At 43.1% G+C, this 20,484-nt stretch overlaps 1 protein-coding gene across 1 annotated transcript in view; it reads right to left on the reverse strand.

The window, feature by feature from the left end:
* Positions 1–18,740, reverse strand: part of dnajc3a (DnaJ (Hsp40) homolog, subfamily C, member 3a) — a 31,438-nt gene extending 12,698 nt beyond the window's left edge. Inside the window, exons 1-8 of the mRNA XM_063005335.1 lie at positions 18,659–18,740; positions 16,365–16,475; positions 11,948–12,072; positions 11,788–11,862; positions 8,743–8,895; positions 6,673–6,854; positions 5,423–5,542; positions 3,761–3,866 (exon numbers count right to left, since the gene is read on the reverse strand). Of these exons, the coding sequence (XP_062861405.1) occupies positions 3,761–3,866; positions 5,423–5,542; positions 6,673–6,854; positions 8,743–8,895; positions 11,788–11,862; positions 11,948–12,072; positions 16,365–16,475; positions 18,659–18,740 (954 nt within the window). The remainder of the gene's footprint in view (positions 1–3,760; positions 3,867–5,422; positions 5,543–6,672; positions 6,855–8,742; positions 8,896–11,787; positions 11,863–11,947; positions 12,073–16,364; positions 16,476–18,658) is intronic.
* Between the last annotated feature and the right edge of the window lie 1,744 nt (positions 18,741–20,484).

Raw genomic sequence — 20,484 nt, forward strand, 5'->3', positions numbered from 1 at the left:
TCTTACTGGTGCAATGTGCAATTAATGAAGATTGGCCACCAGACTGGTCCAATTTAGCCATGAAACCTCCCACACTAAAATGACAGGTGTTTCAGTTATTTTGTCCAACCCCTGTATATATATATATACATATACAGTATATATATATATATATATATATATATATATATATATATAAACAGATACATTTTAAGTAGTAAATGGATTCATTATTTTACATATATATATATATATATATATATATATATATACAGTGTATCACGAAAGTGAGTACACCCCTCACATTTCTGCAAATATTTCATTATATCTTTTCATGGGACAACACTATAGACATGAAACTTGGATATAACTAAGAGTAGTCAGTGTACAACTTGTATAGCAGTGTAGATTTACTGTCTTCTGAAAATAACTCAACACACAGCCATTAATGTCTAAATAGCTGGCAACATAAGTGAGTACACCCCACAGTGAACATGTCCAAATTGTGCCTAAAGTGTCAATATTTTGTGTGACCACCATTATTATCACTGCCTTAACCCTCCTGGGCATGGAATTCACCAGAGCTGCACAGGTTGCTACTGGAATCCTCTTCCACTCCTCCGTGATGACATCACGGAGCTGGTGGATGTTAGACACCTTAAACTCCTCCACCTTCCACTTGAGGATGTGCCACAGGTGCTCAATTGGGTTTAGTCCATCACCTTTACCTTCAGCTTCCTCAGCAAGGCAGTTGTCATCTTGGAGGTTGTGTTTGGGGTCGTTATCCTGTTGGAAAACTGCCATGAGGCCCAGTTTTCGAAGGGAGGGGATCATGCTCTGTTTCAGAATGTCACAGTACATGTTGGAATTCATGTTTCCCTCAATGAACTGCAGCTCCCCAGTGCCAGCAACACTCATGCAGCCCAAGACCATGATGCTACCACCACCATGCTTGACTGTAGGCAAGATACAGTTGTCTTGGTACTTCTCACCAGGGCGCCGCCACACATGCTGGACACCATCTGAGCCAAACAAGTTTATCTTGGTCTCGTCAGACCACAGGGCATTCCAGTAATCCATGTTCTTGGACTGCTTGTCTTCAGCAAACTGTTTGCTGGCTTTCTTGTGCGTCAGCTTCCTTCTGGGATGACGACCATGCAGACCGAGTTGATGCAGTGTGCGGCGTATGGTCTGAGCACTGACAGGCTGACCTCCCACGTCTTCAACCTCTGCAGCAATGCTGGCAGCACTCATGTGTCTATTTTTTAAAGCCAACCTCTGGATATGACGCCGAACACGTGGACTCAACTTCTTTGGTCGACCCTGGCGAAGCCTGTTCCGAGTGGAACCTGTCCTGGAAAACCGCTGTATGACCTTGGCCACCATGCTGTAGCTCAGTTTCAGGGTGTTAGCAATCTTCTTATAGCCCAGGCCATCTTTGTGGAGAGCAACAATTATATTTCTCACATCCTCAGAGAGTTCTTTGCCATGAGGTGCCATGTTCAATATCCAGTGGCCAGTATGAGAGAATTGTACCCAAAACACCAAATTTAACAGCCCTGCTCCCCATTTACACCTGGGACCTTGACACATGACACCAGGGAGGGACAACGACACATTTGGGCACAATTTGGACATGTTCACTGTGGGGTGTACTCACTTATGTTGCCAGCTATTTAGACATTAATGGCTGTGTGTTGAGTTATTTTCAGAATACAGTAAATCTACACTGCTATACAAGCTGTACACTGACTACTCTAAGTTATATCCAAGTTTCATGTCTATAGTGTTGTCCCATGAAAAGATATAATGAAATATTTGCAGAAATGTGAGGGGTGTACTCACTTTCGTGATACACTGTATATATATATATACAGTGTATCACAAAAGTGAGTACACCCCTCACATTTCTGCAGATATTTAAGTATATCTTTTCATGGGACAACACTGACATAATGACACTTTGACACAATGAAAAGTAGTCTGTGTGCAGCTTATATAACAGCGTAAATTTATTCTTCCCTCAAAATAACTCAATATACAGCCATTAATGTCTAAACCACCGGCAACAAAAGTGAGTACACCCCTAAGAGACTACACACCTAAATGTCCAAATTGAGCACTGCTTGTCATTTTCCCTCCAAAATGTCATGTGACTCGTAAGTGTTACTAGGTCTCAGGTGTGCATAGGGAGCAGGTGTGTTAAATTTAGTAGTACAGCTCTCACACTCTCTCATACTGGTCACTGGAAGTTCCAACATGGCACCTCATGGCAAAGAACTCTCTGAGGATCTTAAAAGACGAATTGTTGCGCTACATGAAGATGGCCAAGGCTACAAGAAGATTGCCAACACCCTGAAACTGAGCTGCAGCACAGTGGCCAAGATCATCCAGTGTTTTAAAAGAGCAGGGTCCACTCAGAACAGACCTCGCGTTGGTCGTCCAAAGAAGCTGAGTGCACGTGCTCAGCGTCACATCCAACTGCTGTCTTTGAAAGATAGGCGCAGGAGTGCTGTCAGCATTGCTGCAGATATTGAAAAGGTGGGGGGTCAGCCTGTCAGTGCTCAGACCATACGCCGCACACTACATCAAATTGGTCTGCATGGCTGTCACCCCAGAAGGAAGCCTCTTCTGAAGTCTCTACACAAGAAAGCCCGCAAACAGTTTGCTGAAGACATGTCAACAAAGGACATGGATTACTGGAACCATGTCCTATGGTCTGATGAGACCAAGATTAATTTGTTTGGTTCAGATGGTCTCAAGCATGTGTGGCGGCAATCAGGTGAGGAGTACAAAGATAAGTGTGTCATGCCTACAGTCAAGCATGGTGGTGGGAATGCCATGGTCTGGGGCTGCATGAGTGCAGCAGGTGTTGGGGAGTTACATTTTATTGAGGGACACATGAACTCCAATATGTACTGTGAAATACTGAAGCAGGGCATGATCCCCTCCCTCCGGAAACTGGGTCGCAGGGCAGTGTTCCAGCATGATAATGACCCCAAACACACCTCTAAGACGACCACTGCTTTATTGAAGAGGCTGAGGGTAAAGGTGATGGACTGGCCAAGCATGTCTCCAGACCTAAACCCAATAGAACATCTTTGGGGCATCCTCAAGCGGAAGGTGGAGGAGCGCAAAGTCTCGAATATCCGCCAGCTCCGTGATGTCGTCATGGAGGAGTGGAAAAGCATTCCAGTGGCAACCTGTGAAGCTCTGATAAACTCCATGCCCAGGAGAGTTAAGGCAGTTCTGGGAAATAATGGTGGCCACACAAAATATTGACACTTCAGGAACTTTCACTAAGGGGTGTACTCACTTTTGTTGCCGGTGGTTTAGACATTAATGGCTGTATATTGAGTTATTTTGAGGGAAGAATAAATTTACACTGTTATATAAGCTGCACACAGACTACTTTTCATTGTGTCAAAGTGTCATTTTGTCAGTGTTGTCCCATGAAAAGATATACTTAAATATCTGCAGAAATGAGAGGAGTGTACTCACTTTTGTGATACACTGTATATATATATATATATATATATATATATATATATATATACACACAGTATATATGTGTGTGTGTATGTGTATATATATATAAGCAGTAAATGGATTCATTATTATTATATATAGTGTGTGTGTGTGTGTGTGACTGGTTTTTCCTGGGTGCAGGTTTGGGTGACACTACAGGTCCTATACGACCCATTTGCGGTCCCAAGTCGTAGAAAAGCCCTGGTGTACAGTGCAAGAGAGTCACCCTGTGGTCAGTCATGGAATAACTCACCTTAGACAGACAGTGGCATATGCGTTCTTTGGCGTGAAGAGTGTACTGAGGCACATTTGGTTCTGTCTTCATAACCGACTCATACTTGCTCACTGCATCGCCATACCTGAATAAATAAATAGACATTATTGTCCATGCAGTCCAACAACAAGAATTCAGTCTAAGATGAAAAGAGCTCTTCAGGTAGTAATGAACCATAGTACGGCTTACTTCTTATGTGCACCTACACAGCAAAATTCATACTAGACATGACAAATGACAACAACACTTGTGATAACAGAAGCTTATTTAGGCTCTGTAGAGGTTTTATAGTAACTGGAGGAAGGATTAAGCATCAGCATCCTTTTATGGGCTTGGAACAGCATGGATAGTTACTAGGGTGGCACGGTGGCTCAGTGGGTAGCACTGTCCTTTCTGTCTCGAGTTTGCATGTTCTCCCCGTGTCTGCATGGGTTTCCTCCAGGAGCTCCGGCTTCCTCCCACAATCCAAAGACATGCAAGTGAGGTGAATTGGAGATACAAAATTGTCCATGACTGTTTGACATTGAACTTGTGAACTGATGAATCTTGTGTAACGAGTAACTACCGTTTCTGTCATGAATGTAACCAAAGTGTGTAAAACATGAACCAGTGTCTCAGTTTAAAAAAGAACTTAGGTGCAGTGGTCTGTTATGCTAGCGCACAACTACTGAAATTCGGAATCAAATCTCAGCAACACTTTTAGCCGACAGGGCATCTACACATACAATGTCTAAGAAACGGAAATGGTTAAAGACCTGCAATAGACTAGTACCCAGTCTAAGGTATTCATTCCTTGCGCCTAGTGTTTTCTGGTAGAACTAGACCCACCGTGGCCCTGACCAGGATAAAGCAGGTAATAAAAATTAAATGAAAAACTTTGATAATTGAATCCAACATTAATTAATAGAATTATGTATTTTTCTTGATATTTTTTTGCATTCTGGTGACTCTCTGGTGACAGCATTTTTACAGCAGTTTTTAAAGTTTGCACAATTAGTATGTGATGCCAGATGTTGCCTCCATGTAAATTGGATGTTACTGAATATATTTAGCTCAGAACGTTTGTCAATTTGTCAATGTTGGTGTGACCAGTTATTTATTTATTTATTTATTTATTAGGTTTTTAATGTCATGTTTTACACACTTTGGTTACATTCATGACGGAACAGGTGGTTACTGGTTACACAAGATTCATCAGTTTAAGTCTTTAATGTCAAACACAGTCACAGACAATTTTGTATCTCCAATTCACCTCACTTGCATGTTTTTGGACTGTGGGAGGAAACCGGAGCTTCTGGAAGGAACCCAAGCAGACACAGGGAGAACACGCAAACTCCATACAGAATAAACCCGGACCGCTCCACCTGTGAATCAAACCCAGAACCTTCTTGATGTGAGGCAACAGTGCTACCCACCGAGCCACCGTGCTGCCCATGTGACCAGTATAAGGACCACTGAAGTGTGTTTCTGTGGGTACTTTTCTTGCATACACAAGTAAAAAATAGATACCGCAATATGAGGTTTAAATCTGATTCGGAATGAAACGCTGGTTAAATCTGTTTAGCGACGCCAACGACCAAAAAGAAACCCTTTCAGAAAGAAAATGCCCTAAATGAGTTGAAGTAAGGAGATCTTTAGTACCTCTGCTGCTGAATCAGCTCCTCGGCTGACATGATCTGTTTGTTGAGCTTCTTCACCTGCTTGTAGTGGCTGAAGCACTGCTTGTGGTCAGGGTCCAGTTTCAGACACTCTCTCACTTCACTGCAGATGGAGGGACAGCTTGTAAATACACACAGTCAGTACAGTTTCCTGCTTAAAGCTTTCATCTAGTCACAGCTTTGCATTGGGATACAAATGTAAAGAACTCAGTTGCTGTACAGAAGTGCACACTCATCACTTGTCAAGCTTCAGCCTTTAGTAGTAATCAGTCATAACTATATTTTAGTTTATATATCAATTTGTTAGAGATAAAACCAAATCATCCATACCAAACTGTCCAAGAAGTATATGGATACCTGACCATAAGCTTGTTGGACTTCATATTTTAAAACAATGGCGTCTCAATTTTAGCCATACACTGATCAGCCATAACATTAAAACCACCTCCTTGTTTCTACACTCACTGTCCATTTTATTAGCTCCACTTACCATATAGGAGCACTTTGTAGTTCTACAATTACTGACTGTAGTCCATCTATTTCTCTACATACATTTTTAGCCTGCTTTCACCCTGTTCTTCAATGGTCAGGACCACCACAGGACCACCACAGAGCAGGTACTATTTAGGTGGTGGATCATTCTCAGCACTGCAGTGACAATGACATGGTGGTGGTGTGTTAGTGTGTGTTGTGCTGGTATGAGTGGATCAGACACAGCAGCGCTGCTGGAGTTTTTAAACACCTCATTGTCACTGCTGGACTGAGAATAGTCTACCAACCAAAAATATCTAGCCAACAGCGCCCCATGGGCAGCGTCCTGTGACCACTGATGAAGGTCTAGAAGATGACCAACTCAAACAGCAGCAATTGATGAGCGATCGTCTCTGACTTTACATCTACAAGGTGGTCCAACTAGGTAGGAGTGTCTAATAGAGTGAACAGTGAGTGGACACGGTATTTAAAAACTTAAGCAGCGCTGCTGTGTCTGATCCACTCATACCAGCACAACACACACTAACACACCACCATCATGTCAGTGTCACTGCAGTGCTGAGAATGATCCACCACCCAAATAATACCTGCTCTGTGGGGGTCCTGACCATTGAAGAACAGCATGAAAGGGGGCTAACAAAGCATGCAGAGAAACAGATGGACTACAGTCAGTAATTGTAGAACTACAAAGTGCTTCTATATGATAGAGCCAGCCAGTATTAGTTTTAGAGAGACTCTTACTTTAGGGACATCTCATAGTCTCCCAGGTTATAATAGATGGTACTGAGCTTGTAGAAGGCCTGTGTGTTGTCGTTCTTCAGCTTAGAAGCTGCTTTGAGATCACTGATGGCTCTGCCCAGCTTGCCCTGCTGAATGAAGCACTCGGCTCGAAGCTCCCTGGAGTCGGCGTCCCACGCGCAGGTCTGGGAGGAACACAGCCATGGTCAGAGGGTAATATTATATTACATGTACATTTTATTAAAATGACTGCTCAACCTGTCAACAGTTACTCATTTCTATTTACCAGTATTAAGATTTGCTATAAATTCTTAAGCTCTTTCAACTCTTGTGCAAGGTACAGCACCTAATCTTGGGCTTATAATGGCCAAAAGACACCGGAGCATCCCATTCTAAAAAACATATACAGGTGTACAGTACAATCAAATTATTTTCTCGCATATCCCCAGCTTGTTTAAAAGCTGGGGTCAGAGCACAGGGTAAGCCATTGTATGGTGCCACTGGAGCAGACAGGGTTAAGGGCCTTGCTCAAGGACCCAACAGTGGCTGCATAGCAGAGCCTGGATTTAAACTGACAATCTTATAACTGATAGACCAAAGTTCTACCCACTATTAATATAAACTTGCCCCACTTTTGTGGCGTTACAAGCCTCCACTCCTATAGCAGGCTTTCCACACATATTCTGTGTCTGTAGGAATTTGTGCCCATTTAGTCAAACAAGCATTTATGAGGTCAGGCACTGATGATCAATGAGAAGGCCTGGCTGATGAGCAATGTTTAAATTCATCCTAAAGGTGTTCAGTTATGTTGAGGGCAATAAATTATTCACACTACCATATGGACCTCACAGTCATGCTGGAACAGGAAAGGTTCAATAAACTGTACAGAAAGCTGTCATTCCTTATCCAAGCACATTTAGTTATTGATTAGGATTTTAACACCATGTTTTAGACACTTTGGTTACATTAATGACAGAACAGGTAATTACTGGTTAGACAAGGTTCATCAGTTCACAAGTTCAATATCAAACAAAGTCATGGACAATTTAGTATCTCCATTTCACCTCACGTGCATGGCTTTGGACTAGGGATGCATCAATACCATTTTTTCCCAACCAAGTACAAGTACATGTATTTTTGTACTTGCCGATACCGATACCAATACCTATATAGAATGATGGAGTTAATGAGTTAATGGAGTTAATGAGTTGGAGGTTAATAAATATTTTTGCAATGTTGGTGTTTTGTTGTTATGTTTTGTAGAGAACGATCAGGTCAGAAATACTGTAAAACGTGTGTGTGTGTGTGCCGGTGTATTCTGATATAAACTATATTATCCCCCTGTCCCACCTGTTTACACTCCTCTCCTGCGTTTCCCCTCACACCGTATCCTGCATTCTCATTGGCTGTTCGACATGTCACTCATTCCCAGTCGCACATCTCGGATCAGATATCTGACATGCTAGAAAACTTGATCCGGTCGCCGAGCGCTCGCCGAGCGAACGCCGAGTTGCTCACGAGCTGGCAAATCTAGCGCCGACCAGTCGCCGAGCGAAAATCAGGGCAAAAATCATGTAGTGTGAACTAAGCATAACACAGCAACGTGCACTAAGCACACGGTATCGGATGTTTAGTATCGGAGCCTCGTTTGCGAGTACGAGTACAAGTTAATGAGCGCGGTATCGGGCAAATACCCGATACCAGTATCGGTACTCATGCATCTCTACTTTGGACTATGAGAGGAATTGGAGCACCCGGAGGAAACCCACGCAGATACGGGGAGAACATGCAAACTCCACACAGAAAGGACCCGGAACACCCCACCTGGGGATCGAACCCAGGACCTACTTGCTGTGAGGCGACAGTGCTACCACCGAACCACCGAGCCACCGTGCCCCTAATCCAAGCACACGTACGTTACGAACTAAACGTTGCCAACAGGGATACCCAGGCTGACTAGGTCTTGTTTTTCACTCTTTTGTGAAAACTTTAACACAATAAAATCCAATAAATGTCTGGATGAGCGTCCTTACCCTAGTCACTGATTGTGCAGTGTAGTGCAGTTCAACTTACATCGATTACTGTGTCCAAAAGCGATGCTGCTGAGCTGTAATCTCTGCGATCAAAAAGGCTCTGGGCTTCAGTCACGAGTCTTTGGATTTCATCAGATTTCTTCAGCTGGCTCTGGGCTTCCTCTTCCTCTCTGGTGCTGGGGTTCGATTTCAACTAGACAGCAGCAAAATGAGAAATCGGATTCATTAGTGATATAGATGCAGGACGCATCAAATGTATTACTTTTTTTCTGGATGAAGGACGTACAAGGTCAGTCTTTTTTATTTTTATTTATTTATTTGGATATTAACGTCATGTTTTACACACTTTGGTTACATAATGACACTGGGGTGCACTAAGTGTACACAATTTCTACTGTAAGTTTTGTACTTAATAAGGCTGCTTTCACATGATGAGCATTTTGACAAGATCTGCATGCTGGCTGCTCAGGTGGCGCAGTGGTAAAACACGCTAGCACACCAGAGCTGACATTTCGAACTCGTCGGGTCGAAATTCAGCTCTGCCATCTGGGCTAGGCGGCTATATGAACAACGATTGACTGATGCAATTACAACTTCTTTTTTTTATTTATTTATTTGTTTTAATTTTTCCCCTTTTTCTCCCCCCTTTAGCGCATCCAATTGTTCAATTTGCATCGTGCTTCCTCTCTGTCTATGCCGAACCCTGCCCTGCAGCCAGATGCATTTTTGCCACCCACACATTGATGAGTTTGGCGCCGCCTAGCGTTGCATGCGGAGAGACACACCCTAAGGGCACTCTTCCTCATCTCCTGTGCAGGCGCCTCTAATCAGCCGGCAGAGGTCGTAATCGCATTCTGACAGAGAGAGACCCACATCCGGTTCTTTGTCCCACCCCACCAACTGAGCAACCGGCCAATCGTTGCTCATACAGCCACTCCGCTTCGAACCGGTGAAGCAGAGCTGGATTCGATACTACATACTCAGAATCCAGCCCTGGTTTGCAGTAGGGCTGAAACGATTCCTCGAGTAACTCGAGTAAATCGATTACTAAAAATCATCGATTCAAATTTTTTGCATCGAGGAATCGTTTAATCCGCACAACCATATACAGCTCACGGTGTTTTACACGGACGACTTTCACTTTTGCGCAGCGTGTTTAACGCTGTGTGCAGGTGACGTGAAGAATCTGAGGGCTGCATCCCAAATATCTTAAACATAAACAGAACTTAACAGGACTTAATCTGGGTTCTTTTTGCGGACAGTTTAATGAACAACTTATTTGGACACGTTCGCCGCTCCTGCGAACTGAACGTATCAGTTTAGGACGCAGCCGAGATTTGATAGCGCGGACTGCAAAATATACAGAGAAAATAGCGAACAGGAGGAGACTGGACAGAGAAAACCACAGAAAGTTTGAGATCATTTTAAGCTGATAAAACTAAAACTCAGTATAACATCCACACCATCAGAGCGTCGTGTTTACTTTACTCATGTTTACTGACTTTACTTCGTTTCAACCACCACAGGCTTTTATGAAGATTTAGGCAAACACACACATACATACACACACACACACACACACACACACACACCAGATCTACCTCATCTAGAGACACAATCCTGACAGATTTTTATCCCCCTACAAACACCACAAAACCTCCCAACAAAATATTAAAGCTTTATGTTCTGCGTGAGCTGTAGCTGAAACTTTGAGTTTTGAAAGTTGCACAAATTACAGGCTTATGTTCGTGTATTTTTGTTTATTATTATTTATGACTTGATGACCTGATGTTTCAGGTTGCCTGTTTACATTTTAAAAGTAAATTGATTTATTTTTGATTTATTTATTTTTGCATTTAAAAAATGTTAAACTGTCCTGTATGCAAGGAATACAAATGTACAGTTTGGTTTAAGAAACATGTCTTATTTAATCTAATATGTATTTGTTTTTGCTCTTTGTTAAAGCAAAAGTATTTCTTATCCGATTACTCGATTAATCGCTGGAATAATCGATAGAATACTCGATTACAAAAATAATCGATAGTTGCAGCCCTAGTTTGCAGCATGTCTTTTTACCGCTGCGCCACCTGAGCGGCTGCAATTACAACTTCTGCTGGCTGAGTGATGGCGCCTGCATGGGGTGGGGAAAAATATGCGTTGATCAGGGTGTGGCTCTCCCTACACAAAGCAGATCTGCATATGAACTCGCCTCGTGCAGGTGAAAAGATACAGTCGGCTACTGCACACGTCACAGGAGGCGTGTGACAGCTACGCTCTCCTCAATCAGCAGTGGAGATCAGCATCGGTAGAGAGGAAGCATAATGCAATTGGGTAATTGTATATGACTAGATTGGGAGGAAAATTGAAACAAATGCAACAACAAAAAAAAAAAAAAAAAAAGAAGATCTGCTTGCTGTACAGACACAGGTGTAATATAGAACTGTTAATAGCGATGGTTTCTGTACAGCAGGGTTTTTCAAACTCTGGGTTGCAACCCTTAGGTGGGTCGCGAGGCAAAACAATGTGTCGCAGAGAAAAATAATAATAATAATAAATAAACTTGGAGAGGCTTTATGTTACATCTACTAAACCACAGATGGGACCTGATTGTACAGAGCAGAGCAGAGAGTAAAATGCATTGTTTGTCTTGACTGGGTCACGTAAAAAAATCATGGACAAAATGTGGGTTGCTTGAAAAACCCTGGTGTACAGAAATGTTTACGTGTAACACAAGTTTCAGTGTAGTGTAGTGACACACGGAGCTGTAGTTATTACTGTACTTATGGCTGTTCTTATATTCAGTTAATTAACATAAGGTAGGCAAAGTCAATTACTTTAACTGTCTTTATATTTATGAGTATAAGAGAACAGAATGAAAAAATGTGTGCAGTATATTGCATATGGAGCTTGTGATATGTGATTATTTGCATTTTGCTTGTGCAAAGGGCTACACTACATAAACCTAATGATCACTTATATCAAATTTAATTTGTTTTGAATGAATGAAAGAATTAAATGTGACAAATATGCAAAAACAGACGAAATCAGGCAGAGCACAATCACTTTTTCACAGCACTGTACTTACCACTTTCTTGAAATCACTCTCGGCTTCGTCGAGCTTGCCCTGTTTTAGCAGTAGGCTTCCTCTCTGAAGTCTTGCCTGAGGGTCAACAAAAGATACAGTCAGCAGTCAGCATTTAAAAAAAAAATGATGACACATTGGTTAAGCATGGAGCCGAACGTACCGATGTGAAATCAGGTTTAAGCTGGATGACTTTGCTGAGATCCGGCAGAGCAGATTTGGACTTTCCTGTGGCCAGGTACACTGTAGCTCTCCTATAATACGCCATGTAGTTTTGGGGGTCTATATCTACACACAAAATACATGTTATGATATGGATTGGATTTTATATACGTTCCAGTGCTATGCTACAGACGTGATTTTTAACTGACATGATACAGTTCGTTTACATGGATAGAGGCAGTGGCGTAACTACAGGGGTGGGCACTGGGGCCCATGGTAGGGCGGCCCCTCCACGACATGAACTCAACCACCCACCTTACTGCCCCCCCCCCCCTCATTGTCTGCAAGTATTATGCATGTATTATGGCAAGCCAGAGGAAATATATAGCAAACACTGACATACAGTGTATCACAAAAGTGAGTACACCCCTCACATTTCTGCAAATATTTCATTATATCTTTTCATGGGACAACACTATACACATGAAACTTGGATATAACTTAGAGTAGTCAGTGTACAGCTTGTATAGCAGTGTAGATTTACTGTCTTCTGAAAATAACTCAACACACAGCCATTAATGTCTAAATAGCTGGCAACATAAGTGAGTACACCCCACAGTGAACATGTCCAAATTGTGCCCAAATGTGTCGTTGTCCCTCCCTGGTGTCATGTGTCAAGGTCCCAGGTGTAAATGGGGAGCAGGGCTGTTAAATTTGGTGTTTTGGGTACAATTCTCTCATACTGGCCACTGGATATTCAACATGGCACCTCATGGCAAAGAACTCTCTGAGGATGTGAGAAATATAATTGTTGCTCTCCACAAAGATGGCCTGGGCTATAAGAAGATTGCTAACACCCTGAAACTGAGCTACAGCATGGTGGCCAAGGTCATACAGCGGTTTTCCAGGACAGGTTCCACTCGGAACAGGCTTCGCCAGGGTCGACCAAAGAAGTTGAGTCCACGTGTTCGGCGTCATATCCAGAGGTTGGCTTTAAAAAATAGACACATGAGTGCTGCCAGCATTGCTGCAGAGGTTGAAGACATGGGAGGTCAGCCTGTCAGTGCTCAGACCATACGCCGCACACTGCATCAACTCGGTCTGCATGGTCGTCATCCCAGAAGGAAGCTGACGCACAAGAAAGCCCGCAAACAGTTTGCTGAAGACAAGCAGTCCAAGAACATGGATTACTGGAATGCCCTGTGGTCTGACGAGACCAAGATAAACTTGTTTGGCTCAGATGGTGTCCAGCATGTGTGGCGGCGCCCTGGTGAGAAGTACCAAGACAACTGTATCTTGCCTACAGTCAAGCATGGTGGTGGTAGCATCATGGTCTTGGGCTGCATGAGTGTTGCTGGCACTGGGGAGCTGCAGTTCATTGAGGGAAACATGAATTCCAACATGTACTGTGACATTCTGAAACAGAGCATGATCCCCTCCCTTTCGAAAACTGGGCCTCATGGCAGTTTTCCAACAGGATAACGACCCCAAACACAACCTCCAAGATGACAACTGCCTTGCTGAGGAAGCTGAAGGTAAAGGTGATGGACTAAACCCAATTGAGCACCTGTGGCGCATCCTCAAGTGGAAGGTGGAGGAATTCAAGGTGTCTAACATCCACCAGCTCCGTGATGTCATCATGGAGGAGTGGAAGAGGATTCCAGTAGCAACCTGTGCAGCTCTGGTAAATTCCATGCCCAGGAGGGTTAAGGCAGTGCTGGATAATAATGGTGGTCACACAAAATATTGACACTTTGGGCACAATTTGGACAAGTTCACTGTGGGGTGCACTCACTTATGTTGCCAGCCATTTAGACATTAATGGCTGTGTGTTGAGTTATTTTCAGAAGACAGTAAATCTACACTGCTATACAAGTTGTACACTGACTACTCTAAGTTATATCCAAGTTTTATTTCTATAGTGTTGTCCCATGAAAAGATATAATAAAATATTTGCAGAAATGTGAGGGGTGTACTCACTTTTGTGATACACTGTATATGGAATAAAACTGATATTATATATACAGTGGGGGAAATAAGTATTTGATCCCCTGCTGATTTTGTAAGTTTACCCCTTTACAAAGACTTGAACAGTCTATAATTTTTATGGAAGGTTTATTTTAACAGAGAGAGACAGAATATCAACAAAAAATCCAGAAAAAAAACATTAAATAAAAGTTATAAATTAATTTGTATTTAATTAAGGGAAATAAGTATTTGATCCCCTACCAACCAGCAAGAATTCTGACCGCCACAGACCGGTTATGTGCCCATGAGGCACACAAATTAGTCCTGTCCCTGTATAAAAGACTCCTGTCACAGAATCAGTTTCTTCCATTCAAATCTCTCGACCACCATGGGCAAGACCAAAGAGCTATCAAAGGACGTCAGGGACAAGATTGTAGACCTGCACAAGGCTGGAATGGGCTACAAGACCATCAGCAAGAAGCTTGGTGAGAAAGAGACCACTGTTGGTGCGATAATTCGAAAATGGAAGAAATACAAGATCACAGTCAATCACCCTCGCTCTGGAGCTCCATGCAAGATCTCACCTGGTGGGGTAAGAATTATTCTGAGAAAGGTGAGGTCAGTCCAGAATTACACGGGAGGAGCTTGTCAATGATCTCAAGGGAGCTGGGAGCAGAGAAATGCTGGATATGACCCCAAGAACACCATCCCCACTGGGCATTTCTCTGCCTCCAAACACGGCGAGTGGAGTTGATGCCAAAGAGCTCAATTTTGGTCTCATCTGACCATATCACATTCTCCCAAGCTTTCTCTGAATCATTCAGGTGTTCATTGGCAAACTTCAGACGGGCCTGTACATGAGCCTTCTTGAGCAAAGGGACTTTGCGGGCACTGCAGGATCTCAATCCATTACGGCGAAGTGTGTTACTAATGGTTTTCTTGGTGACTGTGCTCCCAGCTCCCTTGAGATCATTGACAAGCTCCTCCCGTGTAATTCTGGACTGACCTCATCTTTCTCAGAATCATTCTTACCCCACCAGGTGAGATCTTGCATGGAGCTCCAGAGTGAGGGTGATTGACTGTGATCTTGTATTTCTTCCATTTTCGAATTATCGCACCAACAGTGGTCTCTTTCTCACCAAGCTTCTTGCTGATGGTCTTGTAGCCCATTCCAGCCTTGTGCAGGTCTACAATCTTGTCCCTGACGTCCTTTGATAGCTCTTTGGTCTTGCCCATGGTGGTCGAGAGATTTGAACGGAAGAAACTGATTCTGTGACAGGAGTCTTTTATACAGGGACAGGACTAATTTGTGTGCCTCATGGGCACATAACCGGTCTGTGGGGGTCAGAACTCTTGCTGGTTGGTAGGGGATCAAATACTTATTTCCCTTAATTAAATACAAATTAATTTATAAACTTTATTTAATGTTTTTTTCTGGATTTTTTGTTGATATTCTGTCTCTCTCTGTTAAAATAAACCTTCCATAAAAATTATAGACTGTTCAAGTGTTTGTAAGGGGGTAAACTTACAAAATCAGCAGGGGATCAAATACTTATTTTCCCCACTGTATATAATATCCCACTTTTTTATTTTTTTTGCACTGGGGCCCATGAGCTCCAAGTTACGCCACTGGATAGAGGTCACAAACGATTCTGGACCATTTCACGTTCATGTATGTTCCCTGTTCCGCAGAGAACAGGCTTGAGTACTGTGAGGATCTTAGTAGAGAATTGCTATCAGCATCAGCAAGTACTTCACTATATGTAATAGAAAGAACAGAATCATTTACATTTTCTGCATTTAGTAGAAGCCTTTATCTAAAGCGACCTAGAGTACTGTAACAGTATACAGTCTGAGCAATTGAGGGTTAATGGCCCAACAGCAGCAACCTTGAACCAGCGACCTTCTGATTACTAGTCCAGTACCTTAACCACTAGGCTAAGGTGTGGTGAAAAAAGTAATTAGCCAGCCTTGCAGGCAGTTGAGGGTTCCTGTGTGACTGAGCAGTCTCATATTTTGGTTGCTCAAAACCAAGAACAAGCCACAAGTCGCCGACAGGTTGTTGGGCACTCAAGACTCATTAATGCCAAAGAACATCAAGGCTGTGGGGATCTAATGTAGCGTCTACTGTATAGTCACAGGCCAGTCGATGATTCCCCCTGCTGAATACTTCCTGTACGCAGTTGAAGCACCAACAAGAGGGCATGCAGGTAAGTCTGTGGAGGGAGAGGCTGTCTCCATGTCATCTCCATGCTATATTAACAGCAAGCCCTGCTTTCTGCTTATGGCACCTGTACAGTGAAGGTCACAAGTGCAACGGAGACTTTAACATGACTAAATTATGGACAATTAGTCTAATATTTGTCCACTCCTAAAACAGATAATGCAGATCTTGATGCAAATGTATAGACTGTTGTTGTTTTGTCTAGAACCCCTTTCTGTCAACTCACCTACTGCAGCATGGAAGTGAGACAGCGCATCAGCCAGCTGTCCAGCAGCCAGGAGCTTCTTTCCCATTTCCAGGTGTTTCTCCACACTGTTCTCACTGCCACATAGCACTTCTGTAATGACAGAACAAAGCTTAAAGGCAGATCAGGACCTTGATAACCAATAACAGAGTCATAGCACCAACTAGGGATGATTGAATCTCATTATTTCGTTTTTGTAACATTTTTAATTCACTTTTGTGTGCGGCATGGTGGCTCTGTGAGTAGCATTGTCGCCTCACAGCAAGAAGTTCCTGTGTTCAATTCCCAGGTGGAGCAGTCCGGTTCTATTCTGTATGGAGTTCTCATGTTCTCCCCGTGTCTGCGTGGGTTTCCTCCAGAGGCTCCGGTTTTCTCCCACAGTCCAAAGACGTGCAAGTTAGATGAGTTTGAGATACAAAACTGTTTGTGATGGTGTTTGACACTAAACTTGAACTGATAAATCATGTGTAACCCGTAACTACCTGTCCTGTCATGAATGTAACCAAAGTGTACACCATGATGTCAGAATCTGAATACTGGTGGTGGTTTACAGGCATAACATTATGACCACCTTCCTAATATTGTCCTTTTGCTGCCAAAACAGCCCTGATCCATCAAGGCATGGACTCCACTAGACCCCTAAAGGTGTGCTGTGGTATCTGGCACCAAGATGTTAGCAGCAGATCCTTAAACTCCTGTAAATTGCAAGGTGGGGCCTTCATGGTCGGACTTGTTTGTCCAGAACATCCCACAGATGCTCGATTGGATTGAGATCTGGGGAATTTAAAGGCCAAGTCAACACCTCAAACTCGTTATTGTGCTCCTCAAATCATTCCTGAACCATTTTTGCTTTGTGGCAGGGCGCATTATCATGCTGAAAGAGGCCACAGCCATCAGGGAATACCGTTTCCATGAAAGGATGTACATGGTCTCCAACAATGCTTAGGTAGGTGATACGTGTCAAAGTAACATCCACACGGATGGCAGGACCCAAGGTTTCCCAGCAGAACATTGCCCAAAGGATCACACTGCCTCTGCCATAGTGCATCCTGGTGCCATGTGCTCCCCAGGTAAGTGATACACACGCACCCGGCCATCCACGTGATGTAAAAGAAAACTTGATTTATCAGACCAGGCCACCTTCTTCCATTGCTCCGTGGTCCAGTTCCGATGCTCACATGCCCATTGTTGATACTTTCGCTGGTGGACAGGGGTCAGCATGGGCACCCTGACTGGTCTGCGAATATGCAGCCCCATACGCAACAAACTGTGATGCACTGTGTATTCTGACACCTTTCTATCAGAACCAGCATTAACTTCTTCAGCAATTTGAGCTACAGTAGCTCGTCTGTTGGATAAGACCACACGGGCCAGCCTTCGCTCCCCATGTGCATCAATGACCCTGTTGCCGGTTTACCACTGTTCCTTCCTTGGACAACTTTTGATAGATACTGACCACTGCAGACTGGGAACACCCCACAAGAGCTGCAGTTTTGGAGATGCTCTGACCCAGTCATCCAGCCATCACAATCTGGCCCTTGTCAAACTCGCTCAAATCCTTACACACATCCACTTTGAGGATAAAATGTTCACTTGCTGCCTAATATATCCCACCCACTAACAGGTGCCGTGATGAAGAGATAATCAGTGTTATTCACTTCACCTGTCAGTGGTCATAATGTCATGCCTGGTCGGTGTAGATGCTAAACATTATAAATAAAGCACATTTCATGTTCTGCAGGATCACCAGTTAAACATCATTAAACCTTTATGGGAATTTCTAAAGCACATGCTGTGAAGGGGTGGACAAACTAAAAAATCAGAACTGATCACCTTAAACTGAAATTATTTTCACAATATTTTCTACCATTTTTGTACCAAAAAAACTGTCCTGATGTAAAACAAATACAAATACTGAGATGATACACAACACAAACCATTCAGAACTTGCATTAGAGCATGGATTGGGAAATTAAAGCTGATCTGGAGATGAACCTAAAACATTGTTTCTGTTGTGTTGTTAAATCTCTGTATTATCAGTATATTATGTTATTAGTGCTGAATGATCCTGACAATTTGGTCCAATCCAAAGTCTCCAGATTCCCTATGAAATCATGTTTTATAGTCTATTTAGTACACTATATGTAAAACCCAAAACATATTAAGATATTTAAGACATTTCTAAACAATAGAATAACTTACAGTAATGTGACAATTCAATACATCAGCCAAGTTACTTACAACTAAAAAAAAACATGCAACCAGTAGCTGCTTACCTTCATATCGAAGATCAAGCAAAACCAACAGAAACGGCACATAACTTAATAATTTATAGGCGAGTGGAGTAATAGATACCATATTTTAATGAATGTAAACTCAATTTATGTGGTCTTTAACGTACTGCGTCTATCAAGCGCTGCCCCCACTGTGTTATCATGCGCGCTGCTCGCCAAGTCAGCCTGACCGATAGCGTCCATTCGGTCGTGGGTAGGTCTGATTGGTCCGCACTGCTCAAGAGCCTATCCAGCTTTCCTGGATTGGTTCATAAAAATCCAAATCCACGCCCACAGCGTCTGATTCAACCCAGTCCAGCCACGGCATTGTTAAACAGAACGATTCACTAAAGGCTGTTTGATTCCGGGTTTATGGAATCGACTCTGAGTCTGACTCCTATTCCAGGGAATGAAGATCTACGAGTTCTACGAGTTTATTTCTGGAGTTGATTCGACACCATGATGTGCATGGCATGCATATCAAGTCCAGCTTCTCAACACGTGGCCACAGATTGTAGCCCTTTTTATGGTGTATTTCTGTCCTGCGACCATTTTTTCTGGCCCTTTGTTAGCCGTTCATTCATTTATATTTATTTTAGTTATTAGGATTTTAATGTCATGTTTTACACACTTTGATTACATTCATGACAAAACAGGTAGTTACTCGTTACACAAGATTCATCAGTTCACAAGTTTAATGTTATGGACAATTAGCCGCTCAGGTGGCACAGCGGTAAAGTACGCTAGCTCACCAGACTTGGGGTTTTGAATACATCGTATCGAATCTCAGCTCTGCCTTTCCGACTAGGCTGGGCGGCTGCATGAACAACGATTGGCTGTTGTTCAGGGTTAGAGGGTAAGAAAGTCGGATCATAGGTCCTCATAACTGGTGCGACTGCGGCCCCTGCTGGCTGACTGATGGCTCCTGCACAGGGCTGAGGAATAATGCTGATGGGGGGGGTGTCCCTCCGTACACAGTGCCCATCAAGTGTATGAACTCGACTCGTGCAGGTGAAAAATGCAGTCTCTACTGACTGTACGTGCCGGAGGAGGCGCATGTCAGTTGAGAGGCGTCCTCAGTCAGCGGTGAAGGGTCGAATCAGTATAGAGGATGCAATCAGGGTAATTGGACACGATTGAACTGAACTGGGGAAAAAAGAGGGGAAAAAATGTTATGGACAGTTTTGTATCTCCGATTTACATTAACATTTTTAGCATTTAGCAGACGCTTTTATCCAAAGCGACTTACAGTTATAACTGAACACTGAACACAATTTTAAGCAATTGAAGGTTAAGGGGCCCAACAGTGCCAACTTGGCGGCAACCTTTTTGATTACTAGTCCAGGCTTGAACCGGCAACCTTTTTGATTACTAGTCCAGTACCTTAACCAATGAGCTATCACTGCTATCACACCTATCACCTCACTTGCACGTCTTTGGACTGTGAGAGGAAACCGGAGCTCCCGGAGGAAACCCATGCAGACACTGGGAGAACATGCAAACTCCACACAGAAAGGACTCTGACCACCCTACCTGGAGATCGAACCCATAAATTATTATTGATTTTTAACTTGTATAAACTTGCACAAGTGTTGTTTATTTGCAAGTTCAGGCTTGTCAGCGAATGTAACCGTTTTCGGTACACGAAGGGAGATGTTAGTTGACATGCTAGCGCGCTGTGCCACCCCATCCCATTGGTTTGAATGGCAAGATGCTAAATGTGAAACCCGATGGAATCGCTGTCTAAGTAGCGCGTTCGAATAACCTGACTTATAAGTCAATGACTTATTAGAATCCTCTCTACCAAGGCAGCTCCCTAGGTTTTCGAA

This window comes from Trichomycterus rosablanca, chromosome 12, assembly GCF_030014385.1.
Source record: "Trichomycterus rosablanca isolate fTriRos1 chromosome 12, fTriRos1.hap1, whole genome shotgun sequence".
NCBI classification, from domain to species: Eukaryota; Metazoa; Chordata; class Actinopteri; order Siluriformes; family Trichomycteridae; genus Trichomycterus; species Trichomycterus rosablanca.